A 19384-nucleotide genomic window follows, 5' to 3' on the forward strand; every position below is an offset into this window, starting at 1 on the left:
TACAGTTATTGGCAACTAGCAGTCTCTACTGAGGTGAACGTACACTGCTGGAAAACTGCTGGACTCCCAGGTAGTACAAAACCCAGGTGAGGTGCCAGAGCCTCTTCACATTTGGCAATGCTAAAGCACTGTGTAGGTTTTTATTTTAATACCAAATATATGAAACGATGCTCTGATAGAAGCTAGTGGGGGCAAAGGGTGAAAGGGGAAATGGGAATGTTTAGAGGGAAAAGGGAGGGAAAAAAAGAGGGTGTTCCAAATTTGTTATGCAGCTGAGCGCTCGAGGGCCAGGCACAAAGACCTGCTGCCAATCAGGAATGTTTCAGCTAACCGTGTGAGGCCAATGGAGTTTCTTCTGAAATTAAGTGTGTGTTGTAGTCCCAGGAGTACTGAAAATCATGCTGTAATACCATGTTTTCCATGAATTTTTCCTCTTTTCTGTGTAGGGCCCAGTGGCAGCCCATCCATTAGGGACGCACGGGCGCCACCCCCCATCCATGCATCCAGCCCCCTAAACTAAATGCAGGGTGCCAAACGCATGGATTGCAAGTAGGGTTTTTCTTTTTTAATATTTGCTATTTTAACACTGATTCTCCTCCCGGCCAATCAGGAAGTGGGTCATGAGACCCGTCACCCTATTGGCTGAAAGGAGATCCGATCAGATTGGCCACCAGGAGGAGGAAGGAGGAGACACAGGGGAAGCGAGGAAGCAGCTGGAGAGAACAGCTTGGAGAGAAACCGATGCCACCCGGAATGCTGCCCGCAAGATGGGGTAAGCGTGGGGCCCTGACTACTGACTGGCTGAGTCGGGGGAGGTGGTGCCCATGGCCCCCGTGACCCGGCCGACCGACCAACTGAACAGAAGGGGGGTGGGGATGGTAGATGCCGTCCGTGACCCGACACCAGCCACCACTTTTAGGTCCACTGAGGAGTTCCATTTCATTAATTTTGTTAACCATGGCTATCCACTGTCCCACCATATGGGGGAGGTCTTGACTTTTCTACTTTTGTGGGATGCAAATTTTCACAGCATTGAGTAAGTGGATCAGAAGGGATTTCTTGTATCTATATCTCGAAACTGGAGTCAAGTGAAACAGACAGGTCTCTAGGCGGTCTGCTAGGGAAACATCAGTGAGTCTAAAAATCCTAATGCGAATGGAATCCCAGAAGGGATGTACTGTATATACAGACAAGACCAGATGATATGCAGCAGGGATCCATTGTCCCCTTGACATCAGCAACATGGAGCGAAACTGTTGGGTAAATCTTATGCAGAAGGGTGGGTACCTGGTATCACCACATCATAAATTTATAACCAGACGACTGGACGTGGATGAGTGGTAAGCAAAATATAGCATTTGTGCCCTCTGTTCCTCGGTGAAAGACCGATCCAGATATCTTTCCCATTTTTGTAAAAAGAGCAGTGTAAAGCCTGCTCGTGGCTTGACCCTTAAGAAATATAAAACCAACAGAGTGTGTTGTAGTGGAGATGGGTCTAGGCAATATTTCTCAAAGAGGGTTATAGTCCTCCACAGTATTCTGTGAAACTGGGTAGAGGTTAAGATGTGCCTGAGTTGCATTGCCCGCAAAAAAATATAGCGGGGGGATATCATGTCCCTTATCTCCTCAGTCCTGCACCAAATTACTAGTGGCATAGATGTGGGAGCTTGAGAAGAGGACATTAGGCAGCTTGTTTTAGTCAGGGCCAAGAGGATGGTATCTATGAGGGAATGGGTCTTAACTGCAAAGGGTGCCGTTTGGCAGGGAAGGGTTTGCAGTGGAAGAGAGGACACGTCCTATTCCAATTGGACCCTTCTTGCCAGGCTTTTAAGTTAATATTTGGAACTAGAACGTGAATAAAAAATAAATTAATCAGAATTCATACTAACTAAATAATACTGTATATGAAATCTGGGGGAAAGGAATTAAGGTATTTCCATATTGATCCCCTGCTAAGAACTATTTTCCATTTTTTCCCTGCAGGTGGCACTGCCCTTCTTTACTAAGGTTTTCAGTGACCACCAGCAGGCTTCTCCTTGCAAGCTGTGTACTTCTGTCTTTAATCATCATCTGCATCTGACTGCTAAGATTTCTCAGGGCAATGCCTATCCAACAGACAGATAGTGTCATCAGATTCTACATATTACACTTTTTCCAATTCTTTCCATTTCTGTATTTCCTGGCACATTAACAACTGCTTTCACGGTATTCCTGCATAGGTTTACTAACAGGCTGCCACCTAACGGATGTTTGACTAGATTGCTTATAGGCATCTGTTTTTTTTAACATATTTATGGAATGTACTGCCTGTTTTTTATCTGCATTTAAAGCATTTGTAAAGTGATATACTGAAAAGGTGCATAAGCTTTAACATGTTAAAATAATTTACATTTGAATTGTCACTATTTTTAAATCTGCAACTCTGATTAAAATAATACTTTGTAATCCTGCAATGGAGGTCCTTGTTTCTGTTACATTCCATTGGCATGGTCCACTGTGGTCACCATCAGGAAATTTGACCTGAAAATTGTCATGCAATCATAGCTTAAGTGCATGCATGTAGACTGGAAGAGGCTGTAGAACATCAACAGCACTAACATCTAAAAGATGATAAAACAAACAAGTATGTAAAAATAAATGGCAGTTACACAGTGCTTTAGCAAATGAAATGGCATTCAGTTAGGGTTTACTTTGCTATGATATATGATACACAGTCATTTGCATATCAAAATAATGAGTGCTTTTTCTTATACATGTTAAATAAAGAATATTGTATGGGGTTATTAAAGGTAGATAATATAACACATAATAGTCATAAAACCAGAAAAAAAAGACGAAACATTAAATGTGGCATCTGAATTCTTCCAGTATCAGAGCCCAACATGCTCAGCAGCATCAGCAATCTACACAGCCTTTTAGGGTGATTATAAACATATAAGAGTCATCAGTGTTTCTGTAATGAAATATTATAGGTATCTCAGGGGAGTGCTAAATGGAGATTTTAGCCACATAGATCACATATAATTGAGTGCATCTGGACATTTGTGGTGAAGAAATGTTGGTGTATGTGGAAATGTTAATTCTATCTGGATTAGGAACAAGTTCAAGCCCACTCCAAAACATGACCTCTATTTTCCTTGCATATATGAAACAGCAGACATGCTGGGGTTCATTTACTAAAAGCTAATAGGCTGTTTACTTTTCAAGCTTAGAAAATGAGGCAAAGCTCTGCTGACTTCCATTATCCAATCATGTGCAAGCAAAAACACTGTTTTTATTTTCCATTTGGGTACTCTTTGCAAAGTAAATTTTCACCCCATATTGCAAGCTCGGGAAATCGGGAAAAATTAAATTTCAAAGTGAAATTTTTTTCACAAAATAAACAGCCAATTTCTCTTAGTAAATCAACTCCACCATGTGTGCAGACTGCATGCCTGAAGAGAAGAAAAGAAGAAGAGAAGAAGATGAAGAAGATGAAGAGAAGAGCGGGAGCCTCCCCCCATGCCATGGGTGCGGAGCGGCCCGAGGAGAAGAAGATAGAAGACGCCGCGGAGGAGATGCTGGATGAGAACGCCGGAGGAAGAACCAGAAGAGCCAGAAGAACCAGAAGAAGAAGATGAAGGAAGATAGAAGAAAGAAGAAGCATTTAAATAAAGGAATTGTCAAAAACTGTCTCTTGTCATTTTTAACATTTTTGACAGTTTTTTAGTGAAATGGTAGGGGTAAGTACCCCCTTACCATTTCACACGGGGGGGCCGGGATCTGGGGGTCCCCTTGTTAAAGGGGGCTTCCAGATTCCGATAAGCCCCCTGCCCACAGACCCCCAACCACCGGCCAGGGTTGTGGGGATGAGGCCCTTGTCCTCATAAATATGGGGACAAGGTGTTTTGGGGGGCTACCCCAAAGCACCCTCTCAATGTTGAGGTCATGTGGCCTGGTACGGTTCAGGAGGGGGGGGCCGCACTCTCGTCCCCCCCTCTTTTCCTGCTGCCTGCCAGGTTGCGTGCTCGGATAAGGGTCTGGTATGGAATTTAGGGGGAACCCCACGTCATTTTTTTAAAAAAATTTGGCCGGGGTTCCCCTTAATATCCATACCAGACCTGAAGGGCCTGGTATGGAATTTAGGGGGACTCCCACGTCATTTTTTTTTGTTAAATTTTGGTTCGGGGTTCCCCTGTGGGGAATTCCCATGCCGTTTTTATCAATGAACTTCTATGTGTATTGTCGGCAATGCAATAGCCGCGAGTAGTTTTAAATGGGTTTTTTCCTTCGAAATGTCATTTTGCTGTCAGACTGTTCTAAACATGGGAAACATGCGCCCCTTTACAGGCATACTATAGACACCCCCCAGCTACGAAATTTAAAGGGATATTACACTTTTATTGTTTGACTTTAAGCATTATTAAAATCACTGCTCCTGAAAAAAACGGCCATTTTTAAAACTTTTTTTTGCATTGATCCATGTCCCCTGGGGCAGGACCCAGGTCCCCAAACACTTTTTATGACAATAACTTGCATATAAGCCTTTAAAATTAGCACTTTTGATTATTCATGTTCGTGTCCCATAGACTTTAACGGTGTTCGCGTGTTCGAACAAACTTTTTTCCTGTTCACATGTTCCGGTGCAAACCGAACAGGGGGGTGTTCGGCTCATCCCTAGTAGGCAGTAAGCACAATTGTACCTCCCTGCCTGAACAACACTGAGCTGTACAGTATGCTTTCCCTTTACCTCTTCACAGCATTTGGCTTCCAGTTTCAATATGCATATTTCATATTGAAAAGGCCTCTCTTTGACCTTATCTATAATTTTGACAATTAAATGCACAGGGGGATTGGGGCAAAAATTGATCTTGCACATAGGCTCTTTGTTGATTGTCTGCCAGATCATAGTAGGTATTATACAGTACATACATAATAATATTTTTTTTTTTATAATTTTTATAGTTTTTTTTCATAGCTTTTCAATAGCAATGTACATTTTTTGATGTCCTCCATCCACCAAACCTAAAATATTACACCCAGGGCGTATTATTATTTTCTCACAGGGAGAGTGAGCGAGAGCAAGCGAGAAAGAAAGAGAGAGCAAGGGAGAGAGAGCAAGCAAGAGAGGGAGAGAGAGCAAGCAAGAGAGAAAAAGAGAGCAAGCAGGAATTTCCTGGTGCCCCCTGGGGATACTGACAGTTTAACAGTGTTCAAGCTCCACCATTGTTCTACTGAGCAACTCTAGTGCATAATGCACAGGCTCAGAGTAAAAAGGCAAAGAGTGTGTCAACATGGTGAGAAGAACTTCATGTAGGAGAGGAATGGGAACATCATGTCATATGGGGTGTAAATAGCACTGGGCACCCAGGACAAGTTACCCTCATCTTCTGTTAGGTATCTTAAGTCCCAACACCGCAATCACATGTGCAATAAAAGAGGAGCACAAACACTGACCACCAAAGGTAAAGGGGACACAGAAACAGGAAACCAATATAAGGGGGGGGGGGGGCACAGACACTGACCACCAATGGTGGTGGAAGGTGACAGAAGGAGGCAACACTATGTGACGTTAATTGTGACAAGGCACGGCCTGTGGGTTTTGTTAAAATTGTGCCACCTGTTGGATTACAGAGGTAACTATAAAACATGGATATATTATTTTTTATATTTACCCATAAGTAAGCTACAATTTCTTTACTTTTTTTTATTTCCTATTAGTACCACTTGTTTCTATCAATGTCCTCTAATTCTGCCCTCCTGAAAAATTACCTGTGAGCATCCATTCTGCTCCCCTCTACGAACCAAAAATATACCAACCATTACATCAATCACCTTCAATCCAGAGCAGGTCCTTCATGTGCATAGATGTTCATGAGACTGTGGTGGGGAGAGACAAAGTGTAAGCTCCACTGGGGCAGGAAATGAAATGACTAGTTCTACACATCCTACAAAGCATGGCAGAATATCCTGTGGCTATATGAATGTATAAAAATAAATAATTAAAGCAAAGGTGTTTTATTCTATTCTTTAGCTGTAGAAAAGAAATGACAAAAAGAAGATATTAACTGCTACTGTAATAAACATTAAAACGTTTATAATGGCCTAGTACGTTTCAATACCATTACACTTATTGGTAATTTGAGCTGCTCTGAAGATATGTAGTTCAATAAAAGATATGTAAAATAGAATTAAATAGAAAATCACTTAATATAGAAAATATGTTGCATGACTGTCCCCCAGTGGCACAACATATTACTGCAAACTTTGACATTTTTCTATAATTGTGTTTCAGATCAGCATCTTCATGACCCACTTGTCTAACTATGGGAATGACAGGCTTGGCTTGTATAGTTTTGTGAACTTGGCCAAATTTGTGCAGACCTGGACCAATTTAAAGTTGCAAACGCTTCCTCCAATTCAGCTAGCACATAAGTACTTCCAGCTTTTCCCTGAGCAGAGGGATCCTGTCTGGCAGGTGAGTGTATAAATTAAATTGCGCTCACAGGGCACTGTTTGAATGAAAATTCACATAAACCATTATTTTCCTCTTGTACTGTTTTTTTTCCCCTGCAAATCTATAATATGTATATTCTACAAAATAAATTCAAATGTCTACAAGTAAAGTGTGCATAACCATAAACTGAATCCTTCTGTTCCTTCAGGGGAATACACAAATGCATCAGCATAAATGTATTCAGTTTCTGGAGTTCAGCAACCCAAACTCATGGAACCTAGTTTGTTTATAAATTTAGTTTTATTGATACTTGAATATCATTTTGTTAATGTATATTTCATGAACATTAATTAAGTTACTGTATATTCATGAATAAAAATAATGTTTTTTTTTTCATTTTTAACTCCAATGATCTATTATTGTTGTTTATTTGGAGGGTTGATGAATAATGCTAATTTGTTTTGTGTACTTTGGAGTGGAAAGGAGATTAGAATACTGGTGTAGGATAATGGAAGAAGAATTTCAACTTGTCAACGTGGCATGGGCCCACTTTGTAATTTATATGGGTACTCAATCTGACACCTACTACTTGTCTGGTATACAGCGATGTAGTATTACATTCTGCTGTAATGTCTGTTGAACATTACCCTGGCAATGCTGACAAATGTTTAGAGAGGGAGGAGTAAGAGTAATGGTATCAGAATTTCCAGCATATGCATAGGGAGACTTTAGCCTTAGTGTAAGAGTGTATACACTTAAGGGTTGATTTACTAAGGGCAAATAGGCTGTTTACTTTGTAAGGGAAGAAGTACTTTGCATGGGAATTTCCCCTCAGAACATAGTGAATGTGGTGAAGTTTCACTTTGGCAAGAGTACTCAATCATGTGCGAGAAAAATAAAAAATACAGCCCAACGGGAAGGCACACTTACAGAATGCAACAGCGATCTGTAGTAGAGCAGGTCTCTGATGTACTGACAGCATCTGTCTTAAAGGGGCCTGGCCGGTCCATGCCCAAATGGGGAGGTCTCCACTCCATGACAGATGCCCCTGACAGACGGGCCCTATCCCTACACTACCCACACGCAAAATGCATGCTGTCGCATGGGGCAGCAGCATCCATTCGGATAGTTTCCCCTATAACCCAGGAAACCATAGAGGAACCATGTTCCTCTTGACTGCGTCTCCCTCTGCAAAGCCACTGCGATTGAGCGCAACCTGCAGTGGAGAAAGTATACTGCACCTGTCTACATACATGCTCCTCAAGTGAGGGTGAGTGCCTTTTGAATTGCAACTACCTACCTTTCAGAAAATTGAGGAAACTCACAAACCCGCTAGTTAAAAGAATGTAACTTTACATTGCCCGTGACTGATGTTGACTAATCAGGTGCATGGAGAAAGAGGTCTGGGTCTATGCATCTCAGAAGATATACACATTATGCAGAGAGACAAGGTAAGGGACGTAAAAACCCAACTGACTCTCATGCCACGTACACACGACCGGACTTTCCGGCAGAAAACGCCCAACGGAACAAATCCGTCGGACATTCTGATCATGTGTGGGCTTCACCGGACCTTTTCTGTCGAAAAATCTGACGGACTTTAGAAATAGAACATGCTTCAAATCTTTCCGACGGACTCGATTCCTATTGAAAAAAAACGTTCGTCTGTATGCTAGTCCGACGGACCGAAAACGACGCAAGAGCAGCTATTGGCTACTGGCTATTGAACTTCCTTTCTAGTCCAATCGTACATCATCACGTTCGAAACGATCGGACTTTGGTGGGATTGTGTACAGGCAAGTCCGTTTCGTCGGAACTCCGTCGAAAAGTCCATCGGTGTTCAGTCCGATGAGAAGTCCGCTCGTGTGTACGCGACATTAGAATATCTGTGTGAGTTGACAGGGTAGCAGATGTCTCACATACCATGGCTGTTAATAGTGCCAGGGCAGCCTACTAAAAGGTCAGATAAGGGAATAATTTAGCTAGCAAATATGCTTATTTGTACCCCATGTTTTTTAATGCAAAATACTGTAATTAAGTATGATCTTTAATAAAACCCTATAATAATTTCCCTACACACAAAAATTGATTGTGCTCGTTTTCTTTTAATATGAATGTCAACAAATACCGTAATTCAGAAATGTATTGTAATGATTATTGCAGGATTGAACTGGGTTCACCTGCAGCACCTAGTCTAATTAATAATCATTACTATAATTCTACGGTCCAATAATTCCATTTTAGTAGATGTTGTATAGCTGGATACAGATAGCTCAACTGTTCTCTGACATTTTTCATTGAGGCAGTTTACATTATATGTGTCCTGCTAATGGAGTATATGCTATTTATGTGATGAAATTTGTTATAATTATATTAGTTCACTTTATCTTTAACTCATGTTAATTATGTAATAATAGTATTGCATGAATTGTATTTATGAATACTATTAAATCATTAGAATTTATTCACCAATAATGAGGATACTTAATACATGTTATTGCTTTGAACTCAGGTCTATATTAGAGATTGTGCTATTACCACTATGGTTCCAAAACATACTTTACATATTTATTGTTGTTTGTAGTTTATAAAGAAGAATTAGCAAAGAATTGCCATTCACTAAAACAAGATAGAAATAAAATAAGCTGCATTTTTGTTTGTTGTTGAAAATAAATATAGAGTTTTATTCAAATGCTCATACATAATGCATTTGTATGCATTCCGTGTACAGTTAGTGAAGAGAAGAGTTCCATCTGCACTGTAAAGGTCATGCGAATATTTAACCATTCCTGTCTCTGTGGCTACTATCTGCATCAGCAGATAGTAATTGCTGGTGTGTATAAGGTGATGTACAGAAGAGCATATGTAAGAATCAGCCATAACATTATAATGACACACCTTATATTGAGAAGGTTAAACTTTTGCAGACTGGGGTGATAAGAGCAGCACATAGAACACTAGGACTTACCAGTGCAGTGTTGCACCTGGAAGAAAAGATCTGGTGCTAGATGTGTTTTAAAGCCCTGTTGGTGTGCAGGCCAGGGCTAGCTCAGGCTGTCCATTCAGTGAGAATCAGACACTGACCACCAATGTTAGGGGGATACAGACACTAACCACCAGTTTAAGGTGTATCCAAACACTTACTACCAATGTGGTAATGTGGGGGGCACAGGCGCTGACCAACAATGTGAGGAGGGTACAGACCCTGGCCACCAATGTAAGGGGAACACAGCCACTGACCACTAATGTAAGAGGGACACAGACAATGAACTCTAATGAAAGTGGAGGAACAGACAAGGACCACCAATAAAAAGGGAGGCACAGATACTGACCACCAGCAAAAAGAGGGCCCAGATACTGACCACCAATGTAGGATGGATATAGACACTGAATGCCCATGTAAAAGGAACACACACACTGACCACCATTGTAAGAGGCACAGACAGTAACTACCAATGTAAGGGGGGCACAGACAGTGACCCCCAATGTATCAGGAACACACACATTGACCTGCAATGAAAGAGGAGCACAAATACTGACCGCCAATGTAAAGAGAACACAGACAATGGAAACCAATATAAGGGGGGAGGGGTTGGCACAGACACTGACCACCAATGTAAGATGGAGATGAATCAGCCGTATTATGGCTGATCAGTATATATATATATATATATATATATATACACACACACACACACACACACACACACACACACACACACACACACACACACACACACACACACACACTATATTACCAAAAGTATTGGGACATCTGCCTTTACACGCACATGAACTTTAATGGCTTCCCAATCTTTGTCTGCAGGGTTCAATAATGAGTTGCAACACCCTTTGAAGCAATAACAGCTTCAACTCTTCTGGGAAGGCTGTCCACAAGGTTTAGGAGTGTGTCTATGGGAATGTTTGACCATTCTTCCAGAAGTGCATTTGTGAAGTTGGGTACTAATGTGGATGAGAAGGCCTGGCTTGCAGTCTCCATGCTAATTCATCCCAAATGGGTTGAGGTCAGGACTCTGTGCAGGCCAGTCAAGTTCCTCCACCCCAAACTCGCTCATCCATGTCTTTATGGACCTTGTTTTGTGCACTGGTCCAAATCATTTGGTGGAGGGGGGATTTTGGTACGGGGTTGTTCTTCAGGGGTTGGGCTTGGCCCCTTAGTTCCAGGCAAGGGAACTCCTAAGGCATCAGCATACCAAGACATTTTGGACAATTTCATGCTCCCAACTTTGTGGGAACAGTTTGGGGAAAGGCTTCCTGTTCTAACATGACTGTGCACCAGTGCAAAAAGCAAGGCGCTTTACTTATACCACTTTTATGGTATAAGTAATAACTTTTTTTCACATATGAAAATTTTGGAGGCAGCTTTAAACTTTACAATTTACCCAAGAGACACCTGCTCCTGTAAGCAAATACCTTTATCACCTTTTTTTTTAGCCTGTAAACTACCAGGGCCAGACTTACCATTGGGCTTGACTGGGTTCAAGCCCATGAGCCACGCCCAATAGGGGGCCGTGCGGGCCCCACCCATTTACGTTTTAAATATCTTCATATATCTTCAGCTAGATCGGAACAGCCGTGACTCACACTGGTCCTCACTTAGCAGCAGCGCTGCTCTGCCCGAGTCTCTCTCTCTGTCTCATCAGCCAATCAGCGGCACAGAGATAGAGACTCTAATGTGTAATTACGCAGGACGGACCAGGAGGAACCTGGAGGTGGGTGGAGCTGTGCCGTTGGCTTGGCAACCCTGCACTCATTGCTAGCGTCTGGGCCGCCTGGCGTCTAGCAACGAGTGACGTCATTGAGTCAGTCACGTCTGACTTGAAGTCTCAAACTCAGAGCCGACGTGACTGTGACAGGAGCTGCCTGGAGTGGAGGAGCCTGCCTAAGTGTATCTGTCTTTCCCGGGCTGATAGGCAGTTGTTGCTGCAGTCTGGCACTGTGTGGCAGAGGCCAGCAATCTTCCTCCTCCGCGCCGCCCATGAGTGTATTGGCCCTCCCTCCGGCAGCACCTCCTCAATCTTGTCCATACAGTCACTCACACTGACTGCAGGACTCCGCCTCTGGTGAGTGTTGGCTCCACCCACCTCCTCCCTCCATCTTGTCTACCTTGCAGTCTGCAGAGCGGCGTGGATACAAGAAGTAGAAGGCTGCGGACACTGACAGTGAAATTACTGGACCCAACCAACTGGACTCCATTGCTCCTGCATGGGAGCCCCTCCTGCCACCAGAGCACCGATTAATTGACTAAAAGTGAGTAAAAAAAAAAAAAAGAATGAATTCATGTGTCAAGTCAAAAAGCAAAATACATGTGTGCCATTATGTATGAAAAAAATGCCCCTTTAGTCTTGACTTGTTCAATCTTAATCCCTTCAGCTCCGGAACTTTTTACCCCCCCTTATGACCAGGCCATTTTTTGCGATACTGCCCTGCGTTGCTTTAACTGACTGACAATTGCGCAGTCGTGCGGCGTTGTAACCCAAGTAAAATTGACGTCCCTTTTTTCCTACTCACTTACGTACTACACACACACACACACACAATTTATCTTGCACTTTGTTCTATATTCTTGCAATTGATTTGTTATGATTGTTTGTTTTTCAATATGTTTTCCTGGTAAATAAGTGTTTTATTCTCATTCTGACCAAGACATTTGTGCATTGCAATAAACACATGATCACTTTGAACTTTTTTAATCATTATTTATTTATTGGGAAAAAAGTTTTTCAAGCTTCAATCAGTGGTCATATAAATAGATTATTACATTTTTTTTTTACATGTAACACTGTCTACAGTACCAGTCAACATTTTGTTGTATTTAAAGTAATGTATAGAAGGTAGGGCCCGAAACTGACTCAAGCCCAGGGGCCCCCACCACCCTAAGTCCTGCCCTGTAAACTACGTATATATCTATTTCCTTCCAAATACACCTACTAATTAATGATAAGGCACACATTTTTGGAACTCTCTAAAGTCTTTGCAGAATTAATAGAAGTTTGCCCCTTTTTTTTCCTTTATTACCCATCACAATTACATGATATGGGAAGCTATGTGATCCTTACCAACAATCTCACCATTTTTTTCTGTTAAGTAACATTCTAGTTAGTCTGATCAATTAGTGTGGTTCAGACTATCGGCAACTGCTGCATGAATCGAAGGACAGCACTCTACACTGACAGCCTGTTAGAACATGTTGATGTTTTCCAACAGTATCTTGTAAAATATCAGCACTTTAGAAACAAGAAAGTTGTTTGCAGAAGACTCTTGTAACCTGACAATGTTAAAGGAATTTGCATGTAGTGGTAGATATCCTACTACTAAAAAATGTTTGGGCTCAAAAATATATTTTTGTCAAACACCCTTTATTATGTTCACTAACCATAAATAGTCCACTAAGCCATGCTTTTTTAGGCCATGTCCACTAACAGTAAGTCACATCCACTATTTGACATTGCAAGCTCAGGGTGTCATGTAAAAGTAGGCCCTCGCTTTTTGTTTCCTCAGGCGGACTCCAGGAACACAAATTTCACATTGCCATTCATTGCAAAATAGCAGCGTCATGTTTATGGTATTTTTAAAACACCTTCAAATAAACAAAAATGAGCTTGGAATATCAATATTTTCTGATTTGGCGATTGAAGAACAAAATCTGCTATGCTTTATGAATCTGCCAAGTGTATAGTTTCCTGTTTGCTTTTTTTCATGTAGACATATTTTATAATCTGACAGCTCATAATACTATGTTCTTTTTATAAAGATTATGTTTAACTTGATTGAGACTGCATGACATATGTCACCCTGACATAATGACACGTACTTCTTGTTTTTTATCTCACTTTTACAACTCTTTTCTGTATGATTAGAATGAACAGACTGATGTGAAAGGTCTTAAAGTAGTAGCTATTTTTGGTTTAACACATTGAGCACAATACAATAAACACTTCTCAGTAAACTATTTGGTAAAATTGATACCCCAGCACTTGCAGTTTACTACTTTCAGTGCTGCTGGATCTTGCTCACTCATTGCTGTTTTTCTAAACTTCTGTTTTTAACAGTAAAAAGTTAACAGTGGACAATGCAGTCTCCAGCCAATCTGTTTGCCTGGAGAGGTGAGAGGAAGGAAGAGGGGGAGCAAGGGAATACCTCACCATTCTTGGCTGCAGGGCTGTGTGTTTCTATTGATGAATAAAATGTAGGGAGATACAACTTTAGGCCCTGCATGCTTAGCCAGATTCATGGGATTTTGCAAGAGAAGGGAGCCACCCTGAAACAGGAAACCTGAGGCAGTGATCGTGGCACTAGCTTAAACCGGAACATAGGCAAGGATTATAAGAAAAAGAAGCTACATACTCCATAAGTGATTAAATCAGTGACTGAAAGTGCCTAAAAAAGAGGGATTAGTATAACTTTATTATCTTATGAAACACATTGCAAAAACCTGTCAGAGGAAATAATATAATAGAGTGATAAATCATGTCATGTTTTCTTCTGATGCTTGTTTGCTATTATATTTTAGAATCCCTGTGATGACAAGCGCCACCGTGATATATGGTCAAAAGAGAAAATCTGTGACCGTTTACCCAAATTTCTTGTCGTGGGGCCACAGAAAACCGGTGAGCAGTCTTTTAGTTCTGCTAGAAGTGTATTTTATATCTCTTATTTTCTCTTGTGGCATGTGTGAAAAATCTAAGAGTTGGTTTGTGGAAGAAACAGATACTATTCACTAAGGGTTCTTTCACAAGGGCGGTCCACCTGGCAGACTCCGTTTGCTCAGCAGGGGGGGGGGGATGGATCCGCTGATCCCTGCTGAGCAGGCGGATGACAGGTGTGTCTCCGCTCACTGTGCTGAGACGGACCTGTCAGAGTCCTGCTCTCCTCTATGGGAAGAACAGATGAAAACAGACTGCTTGACTGTTTTCTTCCGAACCTGTCCGATCCAACCCATCAGACAGATGGAAAATAGGGTCACCGTCCATCTGGATTTCAAGGACAGTATCGGATCAGATAGCATCAGTTGTCATGTCACCGCTGACATCCACCGCTCCATAGAGGATAATGGAGTGTCTGATCAGGTCTGCCTGAAAAACTGATCGGACCTGATCGGTAAGCTTGTGTGAAAGGGGCCTAAGGAAAGTGAATGTTCACTGCACTTAGTAAATAAGGTGGAACTGTGTACACAGTTTTAATACCTAATCATGTGCAAGAGAAATAAAATTAAAAAAAAAATGATTTTTTTTTTTCTTGCAATGGTTGTACTATTGAAGTAAATACTCTTTTTGGTAAGCTCATTGAACATTTGCTTTACAAAGAGAACATTTATTAGCTAAGTGAACAGTCTCTATTTTTTTAATCAATCAATCCTCCAACACCATATTAATAGTTAGCAGCTGCTTTTAAAAATTAGTACTGTCTTTTTATTAAGCTGTCTTTTAAAACCTAAAGGACAAACAAACCAAAAGTGAAGAATATGTTTATAAAAGGCCACATTCACATGGCCCTCTAGGGCTGTATAATACCACCCAGATCAGCTTCTTTCTATGGCAAGTAGGGCCAAGTGCTTGTCATCAGCTGCAGCCTCTCACCCTAAACAAACCAATGACAGGCTGACAGACTCTGCAGCTGTGCACATGTAATTGCCTGTGGAGTGATTACATGCAGTTAAGGAAAGATGAGTGTACCTCATCTGTCCCTAACCACATGTAATCCCAATTACCTGTAAACAGCAGCAATTTGTACATGCTTCCTATCCACAATTGTTTGCAAACACCTAGCTGTACAATGTTGCACAGTGTACAGCCCTGGGTGCCAGCATGAATAAGGTCTAACATGAAACTTGTATTAATAAAATACAAAAGTAAGCAAGTGAAAGTACCCATATATGCACATATCATGTTGCTACAACCATGTTAGCTGATGTCCTCCCGCTGTGAGAATACAATAGATCAGTGGGTGGATTTCCCCATCAAGCTTGCTTGGCTGCTTTTAGAGGTCCTGGAAGACAGAAATCTGGTAAACCCCAAGATCTCTGCTAGCGACTAGCCACAGTGTGAATATATATATATATATATATATATATATATATATGTATATATATATATATATATATACAGTATCTCACAAAAGTGAGTACATCCCTCACATGTTTGTAAATATTTTATTATTTTTTTTTGTGTGACAACACTGAAGACATGACACTTTGCTACAATGTAAAGTAATGCAAAGTTTGCTGTCCCCTCAAAATAACTCAGCACGCAGCCATTAATGTCTAAACCACTGGCAACAAAAGTGAGTACACCCCTAAGTGAAAATGTCCAATTTGGGCCCAATTAGCCATTTTCCCTCCCCGGTCATGTGACTCGTTAGTGTTACAAGATCTCAGGTGTGAATGGGGAACAGGTGTGTTCAATTTGGTGTTATCGCTCTAACTCTCTCATACTGGTCACTGAAAGTTCAACATGGCACCTCATTGCAAAGAACTCTCAGAGGTTCTAAAAAAAAATTGTTGCTCTACATAAAGATGGCCTAGGCTATAAGAAGATTGCCAAGACCCTGAAACAGAGCTGCAGCATGGTGGCCAAGACCATACAGTGGTTTAACAGGACAGGTTCCACTCAGAACAGGCCTCGCCATGGTCGACTAAAGAAGTTAAATGCACGTGCTCAGCGTCATATCCAGGGGTTGTCTTTGGGAAATAGACATATGAGTGCTGCCAACATTGCTGCAGAGGTTGAAGGGTTGGGGGGGTCAGCCTGTCAGTGCTCAGACCGTACGCCGCACACTGCATCAAATTGGTCTGCATGGTTGTTGTCCCAGAAGGAAGCCTCTTCTAAAGATGTACAAGAAAGCCCGCACAAGCAGACTAAGGACATGGATTACTGGAACCTTGTTTTGTGGTCTGATGAGATCAAGATAAGCTTATTTGGTTCAGCTGGTGTCAAGCATGTGTGGAGGCAATCAGGTGAGGAGTACAAAGACAAGTATGTCTTGCCTACAGTCAAACATGGTGGTGGGAGTGTCATGGTCTGGGGCTGCATGAGTGCTGCCAGCACTGGGGAGCTACAGTTCATTGTGGGAACCATGAATGCCAACATGTACTGAAGCAGAGCATGAACTCGTCCCTTCAGAGATTGGGTCGCAGGGCAGTATTCCAACTTGCTAAAGAAGCTGAGGGTAAAGGTGATGGACTGGCCAAGCATGTCTCCAGACCTAAAACCTATTGAGCATCTGTGGGGCATCCTCAAATGGAAGGTGGAGGAGCGCAAGGTCTCTAACATCCACCAGCTCTGTGATGTCGTCATGGAGGAGTAGAAGAGTATTCCAGTGGCAACCTGTGAAGCTCTGGTGAACTCTACGCCCAAGAGGGTTAAAGTAGTGCTGGAAAATAATGGTGGCCACACAAAATATTGACACTTTGGGCCCAATTTGGACATTTTCACTTAGGGGTGTACTCACTTTTGTTGCCAGCAGTTTAGACATTAATGGCTGTGTGTTGAGTTATTTTGAGGGGACAGCAAATTCACACTGTTATACAAGCTGTACACTCACTACTTTACATTGTCGCAAAGTGTCATTTCTTCTGTGCTGTCATGAAAAGATATAATAAAATATTTATAAAAAAATGAGGGGTGTACTCACTTTTGTGAGACACTGTATATAATATATTATATGCTGTGTATATATATATATATATATATATATATATATATATATATATATATATATATATATATATATATATATATATATATATATATATACACACTATATTACCAAAAGTATTGGGATGCCTGCCTTTACATGCACATTAACTTTAATGTCTTCCCAGTCTTAGTCCGTAGGGTTCAGTATTGAGTTGGCCCACCCTTTGCGGCTGTAACAGCTTCAACTCTTTTGGGAAGGGTGTCCACAAGGTTTAGGAGTGTGTCTATGGGAATGTTTGACCACTCTTCCAGAAGTGCATTTGTGAGGTCAGGCACTGCTGTGGACGAGAAGGCCTGGCTCGCAGTCTCCGCTCTAATTCATCCCAAAAGGTTTTCTATCAGGTTGAGGTCAGGCCTTGTTTTGTGCACTGGTCCAAATCATTTGGTGGAGGGGGGATTATGGTATGGAGTTGTTTTCAGGGGTCAGACTTGGCCCCTTAGTACCAGGGAACGCTTAAGGCTTCAGCATACCAAGACATTTTGGACAATTTTATGCTCCCAACTTTGTGGGGACAGTTTGGGGATGCACCTTCCTGCTCCAAAATGACTGCACACCAATGCACAAAGCAAGGTCCATAAGGACCTCAACCCAACAGAACACCTTTGGGATTAATTAGAGAGGGGACTGCGAGCCAGGCCTTCTTGTCCAACATCAGTGTCTGACCTCAGAAATGCGATTCAGAAAGAAGTGTCAAACAATCCCATAGACACACTCCTAAAGCCGAAGCTGTTATAGCTGCAAAGGGTGGGCCAACTCAATATTGAACCCTACAGACTAATGCCCTGTACACACGATAGGATTTTCCGATGGAAAATGTGTGATAGGACCTTGTTGTCGGAAATTCCGACCGTGTGTAGGCTCCATCACACATTTTCCATAGGAATTTCCGACACACAAAGTTTGTGAGCTTGCTATAAAATTTTCCGACAACAAAATCCGTTGTCGGAAATTCCGATCGTGTGTTCACAAATCCGACACACAAAGTGCCACGCATGCTCAGAATAAATGAAGAGAAAAAAGCTATTGGCTACTGCCCCGTTTATAGTCCTGACGTACGTGTTTTACCTCATCGCGTTCAGAACGATCGGATTTTCCGACAACTTTGTGTGACCGTGTGTATGCAAGACAAGTTTGAGCCAACATCCGTCGGAAAAAATCCTAGGATTTTGTTGTCGGAATGTCCGATCAATGTCCGACCGCGTGTACAGCGCATAAAACTGGGATGCCATTAAAGTTTATGTGCGTGTAAAGGCAGGCGTCACAATACATTTGACAATATAGTGTATATGTGTGTATATGTATGCTTTTGCCTGCCTTTACACATCACAGCTCTTCACTGGGTATAAAGCTCTCAATACTGTTATCTGACAGATTTATGGTGAATTACTGCGATGTATAGTAGAAGTGAGATTTGAGCTCATGATTTCACACGATCAGGGGCTCAAACACTCCTCAATGGAGTAAAATGTACACGTTGACATAAAAATAAAACGTTAATAAGAACTATGTGAGAGGAAATACTCATAAATAATTGCGTTTTTATTTATATCAAGACATCTCCGTTACACTTGTAACCGTGTGTATTTAGCCATAAATACACTAGGTTACAAGTATTACAGGAATGTCCTGATTTAAATAAAAACACAATTATCTGTGAATGGTCTCTCTCACCTAAATCTTAGAATTAGCATTTTTTTTGGGGGTCCCCAACTATTGGGTGACAAGGGGCTCAGCCATAATTTTATGGTCAACCACCTAAATTTCAGTAGGTCCCTTTTGCTGTCAAAACAGCCATGACCCATTGAAGCATGGACTTCACCAGACCTCCGAAGGTATGCTGTGGAAGGTACAGTATGCTGTGGTATCTAGCACAAAGCTGTTAGTAGCAGATTGTTTAAGTCCTATAAAATGCGAGGTGGGGCCTCCATGTATCAGACTTGTTATAAATATATCCTAAATATATCCTAAATAGCTTTTGGATCAACTGCATACAATTTTTTTTAATAAATATTTATAATCTATAATAAATAAATAATAATATATAAATATCTATAGTGGCCACTTATTACTATTTTGCTGGCAAGTGTCCTTTGATTTATTTATGCTTTTCATCGTCCTTCTTACATACCGGTACTTTATTTCTCTATTTGTGTTGACAGTAACAATATGAACACAAAAGCAAGTTGAAAAATACACACGACAGACAGCTAAATTTACCACCTCAAAATG

At 41.4% G+C, this 19384-nt stretch overlaps 1 protein-coding gene across 1 annotated transcript in view; it reads left to right on the forward strand.

Annotated features, from left to right (window-relative positions):
- The window catches only part of LOC141111136 (bifunctional heparan sulfate N-deacetylase/N-sulfotransferase 3-like), a 379040-nt gene that overhangs the window by 267549 nt on the left and 92107 nt on the right, over positions 1–19384 (forward strand). The window contains exons 7-8 of the mRNA XM_073603175.1: positions 6275–6457; positions 13971–14067. Coding sequence (XP_073459276.1) covers positions 6275–6457; positions 13971–14067 — 280 coding nt within the window. The remainder of the gene's footprint in view (positions 1–6274; positions 6458–13970; positions 14068–19384) is intronic.

The sequence above is a fragment of the Aquarana catesbeiana genome, linkage group LG01, assembly GCF_042186555.1.
Source record: "Aquarana catesbeiana isolate 2022-GZ linkage group LG01, ASM4218655v1, whole genome shotgun sequence".
NCBI classification, from domain to species: Eukaryota; Metazoa; Chordata; class Amphibia; order Anura; family Ranidae; genus Aquarana; species Aquarana catesbeiana.